The sequence below is a fragment of the Schistocerca americana genome, chromosome 3 (genome assembly GCF_021461395.2).
Source record: "Schistocerca americana isolate TAMUIC-IGC-003095 chromosome 3, iqSchAmer2.1, whole genome shotgun sequence".
Classification (NCBI taxonomy): Eukaryota; Metazoa; Arthropoda; class Insecta; order Orthoptera; family Acrididae; genus Schistocerca; species Schistocerca americana.
In genome coordinates this window covers 866,173,292-866,192,516 of record NC_060121.1, presented here as the reverse complement: position 1 = coordinate 866,192,516, position 19,225 = coordinate 866,173,292, and the positions used below count along the sequence as shown (strand labels likewise).

The 19,225-nt window shown below is 43.3% G+C and overlaps 1 protein-coding gene across 1 annotated transcript in view; it reads left to right on the top strand.

Moving 5' to 3' along the window:
- The first annotated feature begins 5,331 nt into the window (after positions 1 to 5,331).
- Positions 5,332 to 19,225, top strand: part of LOC124605806 (beta-1,3-glucan-binding protein-like) — a 111,412-nt gene continuing 97,518 nt past the window's right edge. The window contains exon 1 of the mRNA XM_047137709.1: positions 5,332 to 5,550. Coding sequence (XP_046993665.1) covers positions 5,332 to 5,550 — 219 coding nt within the window. The remainder of the gene's footprint in view (positions 5,551 to 19,225) is intronic.

Here is a 19,225-nt window from a genome sequence, read left to right as displayed (position 1 = left end):
AGTAGGCAGATAGTAACTCAATAAGGGTATAGTTACACAACGCACGAGCAAAATTCGTCTTGCTACATTCAGTACCCCTTAGTGTAATAGTGAAAACCTTATGGGACGGCAAATTTCATAATGCCACTCTTGTTTTCTTCCGACATATCTTTTGTTGTTGTGAATACATGATTTTATCTACGAACTGTCACATTTAAATAATACTTGAGTATGATACAGGATATGAAGAAGATACAGACCTTTTCGAAGTCAAAAGTCGGTAATATCCTACTAAATCGTATTAAAATGGGCACAATCGTCTAACACACAATTAATGCTTTATTAAGATAGACTGCCGTCGTGATGTTTCTGTAGTAAGCTGAATTTAATCTGTATTAGTACAGTGAATATTTTAATGGCGTTTTACAAAATGGCTCTGAGCACTATGCGACTTAACTTCTGAGGTCATCAGTCGCCTAGAACTTAGAACTAATTAAACCTAACTAACCTAAGGACATCACACACATCCATGCCCGAGGCAGGATTCGAACCTGCGACCGTAGCGGTCACGCGGTTCCAGACTGAAGCGCCTAGAACCGCACGGCCACACCGGCCGGCAGCGTTTTACATTAGTTTATTGAACACAACAGTAATCATCAAAGAGAATTTAATCAGCAACAGTACAATCTTTCACAATATCTAAAAAAAATCTCACAATGCTAAAGTAGTTTACAAATTCTACACCTGTAGAAACCTACCGGTTTTAACGATGTCATTAAACCAGTGTAGTTTGAAGAGCACTTATGTCTAGACATGAATTGCCTTGACGGTTGATTGATCAAGAGTGGAAAAGGCAAAATTTTACGAGTATACGATCAGAGCGACAAGTGCCTGAGAGATGACTTCCCTATCAATCTCCTGGATACTTTTGTTTCTCAAATGAACAGAGTGCATTATCATGCAGTAGCACACGTGATGTAGGTTTGTTGGTCGAGTTTCTTACACTGCGACCGAAAGGTGTCTGAATTGTAAGCAACAAATTCCACCTGTGATGGACACTCGCTTGGGGAAGAATCCACAGTGTCAAACACAATTCTGGAGCTTTCAGATGGAAATATTCTGTTCACACTACTATTTGCTCGAGATTGCGTCTCTTGGTAGGGCTCTTCTTAGGAAGTTAACGATAAAGGCATCATAACCCGTCACCAGTAACAGTATTGCATGGGAATACTCAGTGAGCGACTTGATGTTCAAGCAAAACTGCAATAATAGTCACTCCATTGATTTTTGTTGTTTCGAATTAGAGCATGCAGTACTGTTACACTGGACTTCTGAACCTTTCCTATTAAATGCAAATGTCGCATGATGGCTAATGATGGCTAAATGGTAATCCATTAATTATATCAGTAGTCGAGACTTCCTTAATGTGGAAAATCATTCATGCCAGAACAAACTTTATTGAAACAAGAATATCTTTTTCTGGCGTATTATTCCCAAAAGCATTCGCTCCACACACAGTTCAAATCTTTCCAGCTGCCTCCTCTGCATTCACCCCTCTAATATACCAAAAGTAAATATTGTGTTGCAGATGTTACACCTTTTCCCACTTGCGACCTGATTTTACGACGCTCAACTGTATTTCATGATTTTCAAGTATACAAAATCCAATGCTAAACTGCCAGATGATAACTAGAACTTCAAATTTGAAAATGACAGTTGATACATACACTGACAGCGTCGCGGCGCATTCACTTGGGCGGCGCGCGATTTCAGGCGGCGGGTGGCGTCTGGCCGGTGGCCTGTAGCTGCTGCAGCGTGAGGAAACTCTCGATCGTAAGCTGTTGTGATCGCGACGCAGCCACGAGGTGTCCTGTGCAAATGTTTCTGGAAGTATTTGTTATTACTGGTAGGCAGAATATGAAGCGAATTATCTTCGATGTTCAATCATGCTCATAACTTTAGACGAGGCCTGATATGTGGTTAAAAAGAAAAGTGATACGGTTGGATGCGAACACGCGATTATAAGTTTAGAATGCACGACGGTTGCCACTAGACAATGCGCTCACAATTACGACAACATCTCCGAAGTAGACAACACTTCATCCTGACACTCCTGCATTTACATTGTTGCCAGACTGTGCAGATGGCCGGACTTAGCGTTGTCAGGGGCAGCGCTTTTATTGGCCACTGTGAACGATTCGGACTTAGTCTCTGTGGCGGCCGGCTAGCGGTCAGTTTTTATGTCTAAGACTCTAGCTCCAAATGTTTGTGTAAATTAACGTTACCTTGTACAGCAGCAACTTCTCTGACGATGACATTAGGGTTATCGTCAACTGCACGAAGAATTGCCTCGTCCATTGCAGCTTGAAACGTCCCCTTTTTGAACAATTTATACAGGACTGTGCTTAAACTGACACACAATATTTTGTTTGCGCAACGCAATCTGACTTTCAAAATTCCCTACAGAAGAATGGCCCTGACTAACATTAAACTATACCTTTCACAAATCACTTACCTCACAAAAATCTTCGCTGCTCAAGCTACTGCAATACAGCGAGCGCCACTACTGCCAGCTAAATAAAAGATTCAAACTATGGAAGGCACTAACTACTGATAGGGATAGTTAGCAAATGAAAGATATTAATAGAGAACGAACAATGTATTTACCTTGATATCATCATATATAAATATAGCAGTTCATGACAAATTTCAAAACTCCGCCATCTCTCTCCCCACATCCACCACTGCTGGCGGCTCACCTCCAACTGCGCAACGCTACGCGCTGTTCACATCCAGCTGCCGCTGCCCAACACTACAATGGCGAGTATTACAACAATGCAAAGCAGCCACAGACTGCACAAAGCACAGCCAGTGATTTTCATACAGGGGTGGCGTTACCAATAAAAAAACCTAAACAGCCTACTTACATGGAGAGGTGACGTTACCAATAAAAAAACCTAAACAGCCTACTTACAAGCTGTCCTCGTCGTTCTAGGTCTTCCCCAGTCGCGAGTCATAGGCTGGAATGTTCCGTGCTCCCTAAGACGCCGATCAATTGCTTCGAATGTCTTCCTGTCGGGACACCTTCGTTCTGGAAATCTGTCTCGATACAAACGTACCGCGCCACGGCTATTGCCCCGTGCTGATCCATACATCAAATGGGCATCTGCCAACTGCGCATTTGTAAACATTGCACTGACTGCAAAACCACGTTCGTGATGAACACTAACCTGTTGATGCTACGTACTGATGTGCTTGATGCTAGTACTGTAGAGCAATGAGTCGCATGTCAACACAAGCACCGAAGTCAACATTACCTTCCTTCAATTGGGCCAACTGGCGGTGAATCGAGGAAGTACAGTACATACCGACGAAACTAAAATGAGCTCTAACATGGAAATTAAGCATTTCCGGACACATGTCCATATCTTTTCTTTATTTGTGTGTGAGGAATGTTTCCTGAAAGTTTGGCCGTACCTTTTTGTAACACCCTGTATATATACTACTGGCCATTAAGTCTGCTACACCAAGAATAAATGCAGATGATAAACGGGCATTCATTGGACAAATATATTATACTAGAACTGATATGTGATTACATTTTCATGCAATTTGGGTGCATACATCCTGAGAAATAAGTGCCCAGAACAACCACCTCTGACCGTAATAACGGTCTTGATACGCCTGGGCATTGAGTCAAACGGAGTTTGGATGGCGTGTACAGGTACAGCTGCCCATGCAGCTTCAACACGATACCACAGTTCATCAAGAGTGGTGACTGGCGTATTGTGACGAGCCGGTTGCTCGGCCACCATTGACCAGACGTTTTCAATTGGTGAGAGATCTGGAGAATGTGCTGTCCAGAGCAGCAGTCGTACATTTTCTGTATCCAGAAAGGCCCGTACAGGGCCTGCAACATGCTGTCGTGCATTAGCCTGCTGAAATGTAGCGTTTCACAGGGATCGAATGAAGGGTAGAGCCAGGGTCGTAACACATCTGAAATGTAACGTCCACTGTTCAAAGTGCCGTCAGTGCGAACAAGAGGTGACAGAGATGTGTAACCAATGGCACCCCTACCATAACGCCGGGTGATACGCCAGTATGGCAATCACAAATACACGCTTCCAATGTGCGATGTCGGCAAACACGGATGCGACCATCATGATGCTGTAAACAGAACCTGGCTTCATCCGAAAAAATGACGTTTTGCCATTCGTGCACCCTGGTTCGTCGTTGAGTACACCATCGCAGGCGCCCCTGTCTGTGATGCAGCGTCAAGGGTAACCGCAGCCATGGTCTCCGAGCTGACAGTCCGTGCTGCTGCAAACGTCGTCGAACTGTTCGTGCAGCTGTCTTGCAAACGTTCCCATCTGTTGACTCAGGAATCGAGACGAGGCTGCAGGATCCGTTGCAGCCATGCGGATAAGATGCCTGTCATCTCGACTGCTAGTGATACGAGGCCGTTGGGATCGGGCATGGCGTTCCGTATTACCCTCCTGAACCCGCCGATTCCATAATCTGCTAATAGTCATTGGATCTCGACCAACTCGAGCAGCAATGTCGGGACACGATAAACCGCAATCAGCCGGCCGGAGTGGCCAAGCGGTTGTAGGCGCTTCAGTCTGGAACCGCGCGACCGATACGGTCGTAAGTTCGACTCCTGCCTCGGGCATGGATGTCTGTGATGTTCTTAGGTTATTAGTTCTAAGTTACAGGGGACTGATGACCTCCGATGTTGAGTCCCATAGTGCTCAGAGCCATTTGAACCAAACCGCAATCACGACAGGCTACAATCCGACGTGTATCAAAGTCGAAAACGTGATGGTATGCATTTCTCCTCCTTACACGAGGCATCACAACAACGTTTCACCAGGCAACGCCGGTCAACTGCTGTTTATGTATGCGAAATCGGTTGGAAATTTTCCTCATGTCAGCACGTTGTAGGTGTCGCCACCGACGCTAGCCTTTTGTGAATGCTCTGAAAAGCTAATCATTTGCATATCACAGCATCTTCTTCCTGTCGTTTAAATTTCGCGTCTGTAGCACGTCATCTTCGTGGTGTAGCAATTTTAATGGCCAGTAGTATATGCCGTCTTCTGGAGAGTGGAAATGAGACTGGAATAGGATATAGGGTCCCAAGTGGTTGTGGTATTACGATGCCGAAAAATAAAATACAGAGTCGAGGTCGCTCTGTCACGCTGACGTCGTATGACGTAACGACGGCGTCATCTCACGTACTTCGAAGCGCGACCGATTACGGAATTCCCATAAGATTGTTGAGCATGCGTCGGTCGCTGAGTGCAGTTAGCCGACGAAGAAAAGTGCGGGCGCTGGGCGTCAGTCGTCTGCGAGATGTCGAGGAACGCGCACTCCTTGTTGGTTGCGGTGCTGGTGGCGGCAGCGGCGAGCTTGCCCTGCGGCTGCCTCGCGCAGTGCACGGCCTCACAGACCACCGCCTCCGGCACCAAGGCGCCCGCCACCATCTGCAGCGGCGACATGATCTTCGCCGACGACTTCGACGACTTCGACCTGAGCGTGTGGCAGCACGAGATCACCATGTCCGGCGGAGGGGTGAGTGTCGAGCGAACGTCCCTGCAGTGCGCGTAAAATGATGCACGCAGTGAATCTCCACACTAGCAAGACGACATTTCTAACATCTTACTGCAACGACCACTAGCACCTACTCCTTTCTGGTAGCAAGACGGAATCCTGCTTCTACATAACGCTTCGCAACCGTTTTTGTTCTTCTGATTTTTGTTATGTGAAACTAGTTTTCCGATTAGTGGGCCATTTTCAGGGAACAACTGACTGATTTGATCCATTATAAACAGTTTTGAAAGCCTGAGACTGTGGAAATAATAGGTTTGTTTATAAACAAATCTTCCGCTACCAGTCACGATTTTCTTTATTTACTTTTCACACGACGCGTTTCGGGAAATGATTCCCATTTTCAAGTGCGTTTTTTGTGTATATTATGCCATTTCTGTGTGGTGTTGTCGGTGTGTGAGAGTCTGCCTCATTTAGTTGACTTCACTGCAATAAACACGCGATTTTTTAGTTGGTTATCACTCTCTTTGTGAAGTTAGTGGCAAAATTTAGAATAATTTGTACTTACAGTTTTCTAATGCTCCATTTGTGCAGAGTCTCACACACACTAAACATCACACACGACTTGCTGTACATTTTAAACATCGAAAATATTTTACATAAGCAAAACAGTTACAAAGATGCTCTTATCTCTGTGGTCTATTTGCAAGAACATCTTCGTAACTGTTTTGTTTGTGTAAGATATTTTCGATGTTTAAAATGTACAGCAAGTTGTGTGTGATGTTTAGTGTGTGTGAGACTCTGCACAAATGGAGCATTAGAAAACTGTAAGTACAAATTATTCTAAATTTTGCCACTAACTTCACAAAGAGATCGATAACCAACTAAAAAATCTCGTGTTTATTATATGTTGCAGTAAAGTCAATGAAATGAAGCAGACTATCACACATCGGCAACACCACACAGAAATGGCAAATTACACACAAAAAACGCACTTGAAAATGGGAATCATTTCCCGAAACGCGTCGTGTGAAAAGTAAATAAAGAAAATCGTGACTGGTAGCAGAAGATTTATTTATAAACAAACCTAAACAACTGACCAGTGTCTCAAAACGACACTTTTTCTTGGGTAACCAAACATTATATGCAAAGATATTATGCACTTGCGTAGAGCATTGCGCATTAAGCTTGTTTCTTAATGTTGAAATTCACTACACTGCACACCCCACACACACACACACACAAACATACACACACACACACACACACACACACACACACACACACACACACACACACACACACATTACATACATGTAGTACTAAAAGTATTGTAATGGAGCAAGTTGTAAATAAATAAAAAAACATTGAAATTACAATTTACACAATGGACAATGTAAAGCACAATTGTATAATTTAACTACACAGTATGAAAGGCTAAATGATTAAAATGCTAACTTTTGTGATGTCTTAACATTGGCTGAGGAACTGATAAACTGACCACTGTACTTTCATTTTATGCAACAAACAAGTTTTTTTTAAGAATGAGATTTTCACTCTGTAGCGGAGTGTACTCTGATATGAGACTTTCTGGCAGATTAAAACTGTGTGCCGGACCGAGACTCGAACTCGGGACCTTGGCCTTTCGTGAGCAAGTGCTCTTCCAACTGAGCTACCCAAGCACGACTCATGCCCCGTCCTCACAGCTTTACTTCTGCCGTTTCGAGTCTTGGTCAGGCACACAGTTTTAATCCGCCAGAAAGTTTCAAGTATTTTTAAGATTGAAAATTAAACTTTAGACAATGGACGGTATTATACGAATTATTAAAATATACAATATTACATGTTATGTGGTTATGATGGCATAGTTCGTGAGGTCGTGACATTGCTTGAGAACTACTTAAGTTCACTAGTAACTTCCTTTGTGCAACAAACATGTTTTACATTGTGAATTACATTTTTATGTAATGCGCAATGTTAACCACTGTACCCACTTAAAATACGCAATGTTAACGTATTACAAGTTATACTGATGAAGTTTGTGAGATAAGCAAGGTAAGGAATCGGATATTCTATTCTGTTTTAATTTTATGTAGCAGTATGCGTAATTGTGACGGTTTGTGGGTGTGTGACTGGTTGATTGTATCACGTGACACTTACAATTAAAGATGTGCTCAGCTGTAATTGATCATGCCCACACTAACTGCTACACAAAATTAAAACACAATAGAATTTCCTATTCCTTACCTTGATTACCTCACAAACTTCAACAATATAAATTTTAATACTTTAATAGTGAATATTTTAACCAAGTACTGTGTTTAATATTGCCCATTGTATAAAAATGTAATTTACAACGTAAAACATGTTTGTTGCACAATGAAAGTTACTAGTGCTCAGTTATAGTGCTCATCGATATGGCACACTCACAAAGGGAAAATATAAGACGATCGAAATCACTTGTTATGAAAGCTTTATTTATCCTGGATTTTGGCTGGAGCAATTTTCAGACCTCTTCACCTCAGAGAGGCACTTGCCCTCAGCGGCCTCAATTATTTGTTGAATGTCTTCCAATCTTTGCCTTACAGCTCCCTGTGCTACTATGGAAGTTATTCCCTGATGTCTTAGCACATGTCCTGTCATCCTGTCCCTTCTTCTCGTCAATGTTTCCCATATATTCCTATCTTCGTCGATTCTGCAGTGGATCTCACCTTTACTTATCTTATTCGTCCACCTAAAGTTTTAGCACCCTTTGTAGCCCCACATCTCACACTCTTCAACTCTCTTTTCCGGTTTTCCCACATTCAGTGATTCACTTTCATACAGCCCTGTGCACCAAAAGTACATTCCCAGAAGTTCCTTCCTGAAATTAAGACCTGTGATTGATACTATTATACTTCTTTAAATCAGGCATTCCCTCTTTGCCTGTGTTAGTGTAATTCTCATATCCTCCTTGCTTCGTCCATGATGAGTTATTATGTTTCCAGGTAAGTGGAATTCCTTCACTTCACCTACTTTGTAGTCACCAATTACGTTTATTGCTAACCTCATGTCTGCTGCCCTAATTATTTCTGTCCTTTTTAAGTTTACTTTCTGTACATATCACGTGATCATTACAACGTTCATTTCATTAAACAAGTCCTAAAATTACTGCTCGCTTTTGATTTAGGATGGCAAATCTTATCATTTCTAAATGATGGAACCATTTAAAAAAACACTGTAGGCTATGATGCCTGCATTGCATTTTTCAAATTTATTGCGTTGGTGATGCGTGTGTCCCATTTAAAACCTGTTTCGCGCTATGTGGTGACACATACGTGAACGTTTGTATGTGTGGTGTTGCACATCACAACCTGCTTCCGAGTACACATAATGTAAGTAAAAACGCTGCTAAGAAGCTAGCTCCCATAGGGGCCGCCAAGACATGATTAGACTCACAGCAGTGGGTGCGCGCAGAAACATTTGAGAAATATTCCCTCTCTGCAATCGCATATGGAATGGGAAGAAATCATAATACGCAGTAAAATGGGCAGCTCCCCTTTGCCATGCACTTCGCATTGGTTTTCAGATTGTTTATTGTGACATGCCACTTTCAGTAAATGGATAAACTTCCACTAACAAATATAACTACAGATATGCGCCGACTTTTGCAATTGTAAGCACTGAAACGTTCACGTTAAATATTTTTTGAATATCGTAGCTGATTTTATATGTTGGCTCCATTGTCTTCGACGTGTGGTTGTTGTCTCTGTATTTTGCTCTACGAAGAACTCTGAAACTTTTCAGGACTGTAGCAGTTCGACGGTTCGCTAACTCAGAAATAAGAAATGGTCACACATTTCACTCCTGCATATGTAAACATTTCAAACGCCAGGCTGACAAAGTAATTGCTATCTGCTCCCATGAATTACAAACTACAACCATATACAAAACATGTCTACCCTTTATAGACGCCTTCAGACCACTCTCTCTTACAACCACTATCAAACCCAAACGTGAATGACTAACGATTACATTTGTAGGCAAAGAATCTAATTATATACGTTACTGGCAAATATGGTATATAAACTAACTTATACACATTTTTTACATAAATTTAGCGAACTTCAGTGTGATAGTTTCTTGTTTAATAAGTACCAAATTATTCTGATCACATAAAACGTAAGCAGCAATGCATGAATTATGCGGTTTGTACACAAGTACTTCCGTATGGGGCCTTGTCTTACAAATGAAAATACCGATACTGACTGTATATGAGTGTTCATAATATTCATTAGGATTAATTACATTACTATATGTACATGTAGATGTTATAATGAAATACTAATAGCCTCTGTGGAAGAAGGCTAGTGGAACAGATCAAAACATCATTATATGCACTGGACACCCGAGTTGCAGTAACGTATCTTATTTGTACAGCTACTGCATGCTAAAGACATAAAATGTTACTCTAACAGTCGAATGGCAATATTTGTTTTTAAAAACATAAATCCTTAAATTTTCGATGCATAAGGAAGAACATTTCTAAAGTCATTACTAAAAGACCTTTATTTTATATAATTCTGAAGCTCACAGCTTTCTTGTGCTGAATAGAAAACCAGTTTTCTTGTTAAATACGCCGTTAACTGCTGTCGCCGACTGTTTGAACTTGACTTAGTTGTATGTACAAGAGTATATATACTATTGACATAGTTTATATGCTATTTCGGAAAATACTGTTTTGCTCATCTGGATGACTTGAAAATGTATTCAGGCAACCTGGAACTAGTCTTTAATTAAACAAAATGTGAATCTTGCATCTTTAACTGTTTCTATATCGAAATGCGTTTTCAGTTTCACTATTTTGTAGGGGATATCAGCAATAAAATGTTTTGAAAAGGTTTTAAATTATTTGTAAAGTATATTGAATATCGCTAAGTGCTACCATCCTCAAATACTGGATGAATATAGTCAGGGTAATTTGCACGGTTTGAGTTTTGCTGCCTCAATAGACACCAGGTGTAGAGATATGAAACTGGAACTTGCTATAGGTTGTGCTAGCCGTAAGCGTAGGGCCCGTGAGACCGCGTCTGCAGCGCCATCTGCTTCCTGTAAGGGCCGTCGACGAATGTCAACACACAGTAACCCAAGCCCCATACATCGGTATCTGTTTCAAACCCGTAAACATGTCGGGTCTTGTGGCTGCGAACTACGGTTTGCAGACAGCATTGGTTTTCTGTTATCATTTGAAGAAAACTGCCGCAGAATCGCGTCGAATGCTTGTCGAAGCTTTCGGCGAACATGCTCTTGGGGAAAAACAGTGTTTCGAAAAACTCAAAAGTGGTGATTTTGACGTGAGAAACGACGAGCGCGGGAAACTACAGAAAACGTTCGAAGACAACGAATTGCAGGCCTCATTGGACGACGGTGATACTCAAACTCAACAGGAACTCGCGGAACAATTGAATGTGACGTAGACGGGCGTTTCTCTTAGGTTGAAAGCTGTGGGAAAGGTGCAGAAAATGGGAAAACGGGTTCCGCATGAACTGAATGAAAGACAGCAAGCAAATCGAAAGACCGCTTGTGAAATCTGCTCGGCGGATACAAAAGAAAGTCGTTTTTCCATCGAATACTGTGATGCAAAACGGATAATTTTGAGAAACCGAAGCGTCGTAAATCATAGGTGAATCCAGGCACACCATAGACATGTACTGCAAGACCAAATCGCTTTGGAAAGAAAACAACGCTTTGTGTTTAGTGGGATCAGAAGGGTGTCATCTGTTATGAGCTGCTAAAACCTGGTGAAACCGTTAACACTGATCGTTACCAACAGCAAATGATCGATTTAAATCGAACATTACGTGAAAAACGGCCGGAATATGGAAAACAGCAACACAAATTCGTGTTGCTCCATGATAACGCCCCATCACACAGCAAAACGGATCAGGGAAACGATCGAGTTGTTCAGTTGGGAAATACTACGGCATGCGGCTTATTCTCCAGACTTAGCTCCGTCCGATGATCATCTGTTTGCTCACTGGGACACGCTCTCGCTGATCAACGATTCAGATCGAATGAAAATGCACGAAAATGGCTCGCTGACTGGTTCGCTTCAAAAGAAGAATCGTTTTTTTGGTGTAGCATTCATAGCCTGCCGGAGAGGTGGGAGAGATGTATAAATAACAATGGAGATCAAACAACAGACATGTAATTAATGAAACCAAATTCCGGATTCACATTTCTACACCTGGTATATGGCTTTGAACTTAAATATAAATATATAAATATGAACAATATGCCGGCCGAGGTGGCCGAGCGGTTCTAGGCGCTAGTCTGGAACCGCTCGACCGCTACGGTCGCAGGTTCGAATCCTGCCTCGGGCATGGATGTGTGTGATGTTCTTGGGTAAGTTAGGTGTAAGCAGTTCTAAGTTCTAGGGGACTGATGACCTCAGAAGTTAAGTCCCATAGTACTCAGAGCCATTTGAACCATAAACAGTATAAAAATATAAATATAACAATATTAACCCCTAAACATCATTTTATACATCTTAAGTAGCTTATGACACCAATTTAAATTTTTAATTTTCTTTTTAATTGTTAAATTCCGACAGTAATTATGTGGAATACTGAAAATCAAATTCGTGTTACTCCTAGCTGTTCGATATTCAAGTTGCAGCTGTGACCGAGTGACTGTTTTAGCTATTTACTGATGCAGAGTCTGTTATGTTCATTGCTGAAGTGGCTGTTCTTAATTTTATAAAACGTTTTTGCGTTTTCCTCGATACTAGCCTGCGTGGAAACGAGTCCTTCTGGAAATGAGCCGTTAATATCAAGATGATAATTAAGACCACTTTTCTTCCATATACGAGACCAGTGTATAAACAATTAGGTCGCAGCTCTGTACTACCCGGCGTACAGTAGTAGTCGTACGACGGGTGGCAGGCCGCCAGCTGTTAAAAGATCGAGACTATGAACGGCCATGTGCGCTTCCGTGATGCGGCAACCACGTGACAAGCGCAGCCGGTCTTCCTAGCGCGGACCTTGAGTTCTAACGCTGGAACCATCGGTAAAGCTACGTTTTCCTTGTTGCGGGAATTACCCGCAACGAGCTGCGTATAACGCTTGGGAGGCCGTGCTGCCCACTCTGTCCCGCACGTCGCAGCTATTTGCTCGGTTGGAGGAGTGGGGGAAGTCGAACTGAGCATCGGCGTACTTCTCGGCGAACGCTGCAGTATTTGTTCCGCACTCTCGGGCAGCAACAGAGAAGCTAATTGTTCCGATCTAATTATTGAATCATTCACCGGAAATGTCGGTTGACCGCTTCTCTGTCCCAGAGGACGAGCAGCTTATCGAGTTAGTATCCGAACAGCATATTTCACGGAACATGCCTGACTCCGAGTTGAAAAATCAGGTTTGAATTGGGCGGAAACCCGGAGAAAAATGCATGAAATAAGCAAGCAGAATTGTATTATTACATCCAATACGGTACATTTCATTTACATCTACATGGATACTCTGCAAATGACATTTAACTGCCTGGCAAAGGGTTCGACGAACCACATTCACAATTCTCTACTATTCCAATCTCGTATAGAGCGCGGAAAGAACGAACACCTATATCTTTTCGTGCGAGCTCTGATTCCCTCATCTTATCATGGTCATCGTTTCTCCCTATGTAGGCCGGCGTCAACAAAATACTTTCGCATTCGGCGGAGAAAGTTGGTGATTGGAATTTCGTGAGAAGATTCCGCCGCAACGAAAAACGCCATTGTTTTAGTGATGTCCATCCCAATTCCTGTATCGTTTCAGTGACACTCTCTCCCCTTTTTCGCGATAATATAAAACTCCTTAGTAGATCTGTTACATTTTCTAAGTGTCTTACCAATATTACGCAGTCTTTGGTTAGCCTTCCCAACAAAATTTTCTATGTGTTCCTTCCAATTTAAGTTCTTCGTAATTGTAATTCCTAGGTATTTAGCACACATTTAAGTATCTAGGCGTGGACATCACTTCGAGAAATGAGATTTAATCCGAACTGATGAAGAGATTACGGGCGGGAAATACGTGCTACTTCTCACTGAATAGATTACTTTCATTACGGATATTGTCTAGGAATTTAAAGATTAGAATATACAAAACTATTATTCTACCAGTTATGCTGTATGGGTGTGAGGCTTGGTCTCTCATTGTGCAAAATAAAAAGCCATTTCGAGTATTTGAAAACAAAATTTTGAGGAAAATTTTCGGAGCAAAAAGGGATGAAATTAGCGGAGAGTGGCGAAAACTGCATAACGAAGAGGTTCACGAACTCTATTCAAGCCCGACATAATCAGTATTATTAAATCACGTAGGCTGCGATGGGCGTGTCACGTAGCTCGAATGGATGAGGGCAGGGCAGCGCGCAGAGTACTGGTAGGGCACTTAGAGGGAAAACGTCCTGTGGGGAGACCGAGGCGTAGATGGGAGGACAATCTGAAGGCTGGTTTGAGGAGTCTAGGTATTGAAGGTGAATGGAAGGAAATAGCCCAAGACAGGGACAGATAGCGAAAATACGTTGCTGCGGCAATGGACTCTCGAGTCCGGTATGACCAGTGAGTAAGTAAGATATTTAGTTGAAATTACGGCCCTTGTATTCGACCGATTTATCGTGTAACCGAAGTTTAACTGATTCCTTTTAGCACTCATGTGCGTGACCTCACACTTCCCGTTATTTAGGATCAATTCCCAATTTTCGTTTTGCAACTTGTTTCGGTCATCTGATGACTTCACTAGTCGATAAACGACAGCGTCATCTGCAAACAACCTAAGACTGCTGCTCAGATTGTTTCCCAAATCGTTTATATACATAAGGAACAGCAGAGGGCATATAACACTACCAAGAGGAACGCCAGAAATCACTTCCATTTTACTCGATGACTTTCTGAACTTTCTGAACTTTACGAACTGTGACCTCTCTGACAGGAAACCATGAATCCAGTAACATAACTGAGACGATATTCTATAAGTACGCAATTTCACTACAAGCCCCTTGTGTGATACAGTGTCAAAACCATTCCGGAAATCAAGAAATACGGAATCAATTTGAAATCCCTTGTCGACAGCACTCAACACTTCATGCGAGTAAAGAGCTAGTTGTGTTTCACAAGAGCCATGTTTTCTAAATCCGTGTTGACTGTGAGTCAATAGCCCGTTTTCTTCGGGGTAATTCATAATGTTCGAACACAATATATGTTCTATAATCCTGCTTCATATCGGCGGTAATGGTATGGGCAATGTACTAGATTGCTCCTACCACTTTTCTTGAATATTGGTGTGATCTGTGCAACTTTCCAGCCTTTGGGTAAGGATCTTTCGTCGAGCGAACGGTTGTATATGATTGTTACTCAGAAGGGAACCTAATTTGTATACAGTCTGCACCAGAAGATATGCTTTTATTAAGTTACACTCCTGGAAATTGAAATAAGAACACCGTGAATTCATTGTCCCAGGAAGGGGAAACTTTATTGACACATTCCTGGGGTCAGATACATCACATGATCACACTGACAGAACCACAGGCACATAGACACAGGCAACAGAGCATGCACAATGTCGGCACTAGTACAGTGTATATCCACCTTTCGCAGCAATGTAGGCTGCTATTCTCCCATGGAGACGATCGTAGAGATGCTGGATGTAGTCCTGTGGAACGGCTTGCCATGCCATTTCCACCTGGCGCCTCAGTTGGACCAGCGTTCGTGCTGGCCGTGCAGACCGCGTGAGATGACGCTTCATCCAGTCCCAAACATGCTCAATGGGGGACAGACCGGAGATCTTGCTGGCCAGGGTAGTTGACGTACACCTTCTAGAGCACGTTGGGTGGCACGGGATACATGCGGACGTGCATTGTCCTGTTGGAACAGCAAGTTCCCTTGCCGGTCTAGGAATGGTAGAACGATGGGTTCGATGACGGTTTGGATGTACCGTGCACTATTCAGTGTCCCCTCGACGATCACCAGTGGTGTACGGCCAGTGTAGGAGATCGCTCCCCACACCATGATGCCGGGTGTTGGCCCTGTGTGCCTCGGTCGTATGCAGTCCTGATTGTGGCGCTCACCTGCACGGCGCCAAACACGCATACGACCATCATTGGCACCAAGGCAGAAGCGACTCTCATCGCTGAAGACGACACGTCTCCATTCGTCCCTCCATTCACGCCTGTCGCGACACCACTGGAGGCGGGCTGCACGATGTTGGGGCGTGAGCGGAAGACGGCCTAACGGTGTGCGGGACCGTAGCCCAGCTTCATGGAGACGGTTGCGAATGGTCCTCGCCGATACCCCAGGAGCAACAGTGTCCCTAATTTGCTGGGAAGTGGCGGTGCGGTCCCCTACGGCACTGCGTAGGATCCTACGGTCTTGGCGTGCATCCGTGCGTCGCTGCGGTCCGGTCCCAGGTCGACGGGCACGTGCACCTTTCGCCGACCACTGGCCACTGGCGACAACATCGATGTACTGTGGAGACCTCACGCCCCACGTGTTGAGCAATTCGGCGGTACGTCCACCCGGCCTCCCGCATGCCCACTATACGCCCTCGCTCAAAGTCCGTCAACTGCACATACGGTTCACGTCCACGCTGTCGCGGCATGTTACCAGTGTTAAAGACTGCGATGGAGCTCCGTATGCCACGGCAAACTGGCTGACACTGACGGCGGCGGTGCACAAATGCTGCGCAGCTAGCGCCATTCGACGGCCAACACCGCGGTTCCTGGTGTGTCCGCTGTGCCGTGCGTGTGATCATTGCTTGTACAGCCCTCTCGCAGTGTCCGGAGCAAGTATGGTGGGTCTGACACACCGGTGTCAATGTGTTCTTTTTTCCATTTCCAGGAGTGTATTTAAGTTGCTTCACTACTCCGAGCATATCTACTTCAGTGATACTCACCTTGGCAGCTTTTCTTGATTCGAATTCTGGAATATTTACTTCGTCTTCTTTTGTGAACGCATTTTGGAAGGCCCTTCTTAGTAACTCTACTTTGGCAGCACTGTCTTCGACAGTATCTCAGTTGCTATCGCGCAGAGAAGGCATTGATTGTTTCTTGGGAGCATTGTCTTCGATAGTGAAATATTAATTTATTACTTCACTGTTACTGACTCTATCGGCCAGAAAGCTTCCACATGCTTTCGTCATATACTACTAAAAGCAACTACAAAATTATGTTATTGTACGACACATACTGAAGGAGGTACGGCTTGATAAATATTGAGTAGTGCTAAAAATCAACCTTTCTGAAAAGCCCCGATATTTCTCTATTTCAGTAACACAAAATTTTCACTGAATTAAGAAGAGGTGTCAGAAGGTAGTTCTAGTATCACTGTACCATGCACACTGGCGAGCCAGAACATTATGACCACGTGCTTAATAACATGTTGGTCCCTATTTGGACTGCAGTACAACACCCATTCTGCGTGCCATCAATTCTATCATTTATTGGCAGGTTTGAGGAGGCACGTACACACAAGTCGTGTAATTCCCGTAAATAACGGGCCGCTGATTTGTGTACGTCGTGATAGCGCCCGACAGCGACCCAGAAGGATTCCATCGGATTGACATCAGGCGAATTTGGTAGCCAAGACCAACCAGATTTCACAATCATACTCTTCAGATCACTGTAGCACGATTCTGGCTTCGAGACACGGACAATTAGACGGGGTGTTTCAGAAAGGACTTTACAACTTTGGAAATTCATATAAATTAATTCATAGTACCTACAGAGGTGATTGTAGTGTCAATCTGAAGCGAAATAAGTCTCGCGTAGTTCGGTAGTGCCGAATCGCACCGTAAGGAGCTCTAGCGGCAGTTGCGTTTAAGATGGCTGCCTTCACTGGACACGAAGGTGCTGGCTGTGTGTTTTGTTTTGAAGAATCGAAGTCGGCGACAACAGTTCAGCCTAATTTCCGTACCGAAAACGCTAAAGATCCTCCTAGGGGGCGTACAAATTTATGAGTGGCATAAATGTTTTGTAGAAACAGGGTGCTCGGTAAGACACGGGAAATAATCAGGTTGTCCAAGCACATCTGACGACGTCGTGGAGCGATTGAGACAACGTTTTGTCAACAGCCCTACGAAATCGACGCGGCGTGCATCTTGCGAACTGCAAGTCCCAAGTACGACTGTTTGTCGTGTGTTGAGAAACCGTTTGCATTTGAAACAGTACGGATTGACGATCGTACAAGCAATAAAAGACACTGATAAAATTGGTCGCAAGAACTTCTGTGGGGATATGTTAAATCGATTACATAAGGATGAACATTTCGTGGACAAAATCATCTTTTCTGACTAGTCGACTTTTCACTTAAGCGGCAAGGTTAAAACACATAACTGTAGGATTTGGGGCAGCGTAAATCTACATCAAGAATTGCAACATGTTCGTGATAGCCCTAAACTGAACGTTTTTTGTGCGTTGAGCAAGAACAAAGTATACGACCCATTTTTTTTCTGTGGGAGAACCATCAATGGGGTAGTGTGCCTGGATATGTTACAACAATTTTTGATACCACAGATCACGAGGATGACCAAGAACGAAATGTTTACTTCATGCAAGATGGTGCACCGCCCCACTACCTGGCTGAGTCTGGGATTCAGTCCGGAACCGCGCTGCTACTACGGTCACAGGTTCGAATCCTGTCTCGGGCATGGATGTGTGTGATGTCCTTAGGTTAGTTAGGTTTAAGTAGTTCTAAGTCTAGGGGACTGATGACCTCAGACGTTAATTCCCATTGTGCCTAGAGCCATTTGAATCATTTGAGTCGCGGAATTTCTCAGTGACCGCTTTCCAGGTCAATGGACTGGCCGTGATGCGCCAATTGCATGGCCCCCACGTTCCCCAGACCTGACAACATTCGATTTTTTTAAAAATGGGCATATATCAAGGATATCGTTTGTGCCTCCTGTGCCGGCTTTTGTACCTGAACGTAGAGCAAGAATTTACGCCGCAACTGAGCAAGTTACACCTGCAATGCTAAAGCGTGTTTGGGAAGAAATTTACTTCCAATGGGATGTGTGCGGGATAACCAACGGAATCCACATACAACATCTTTAGTTTAAGCTGAAAAAAATAATGTTTCCCTACAACGTAACACTAAATCCAGCTCTATATCTTCTTTGAATAAATTTAGATGAAATTTTAAAGTGGTAAAGTCCTTTTTGATACACCCTGTACTACTGAAAGATGGCATCGCCGTCGAAGAAGACATCAAGCATGAAGGATGCACGTGGGTTGCAGCTGGAATGATGTCTCCGATTACGACCACATGTGCTATGCAAGCATAGTGTAATACTGCATCCGTGGCGCGGTGAATGTCTGTGAAACGCCCCTTTAGAAAAAATTATGAATTACTGTGCTGGTAAACTACGTTATTTGATACAAAGACAGCTGAGTAAAACTAAAAGTACTGAGACAATTCTCTCTTTACTTATTCTGATCATCACTAAACTGATACACAATTTTTTTTTTTTTAGCGCAACGCAATCTTTCAGTAATCCCTACAAAAGAATGGTCCTGACTAACAATAACCTATACCTTTCAAGAATCACTTACCTCACAAATATCTTCGTTACTCGAACTACTGCAATACAGCGAGCGCCAATACTGCCGGCTAAATAAAAGATTCTAACCACTGAAGGGACTAACTACTGATAGGCATAGTTAGCAAATGAAAGATTGTGATAGAGAACAAACA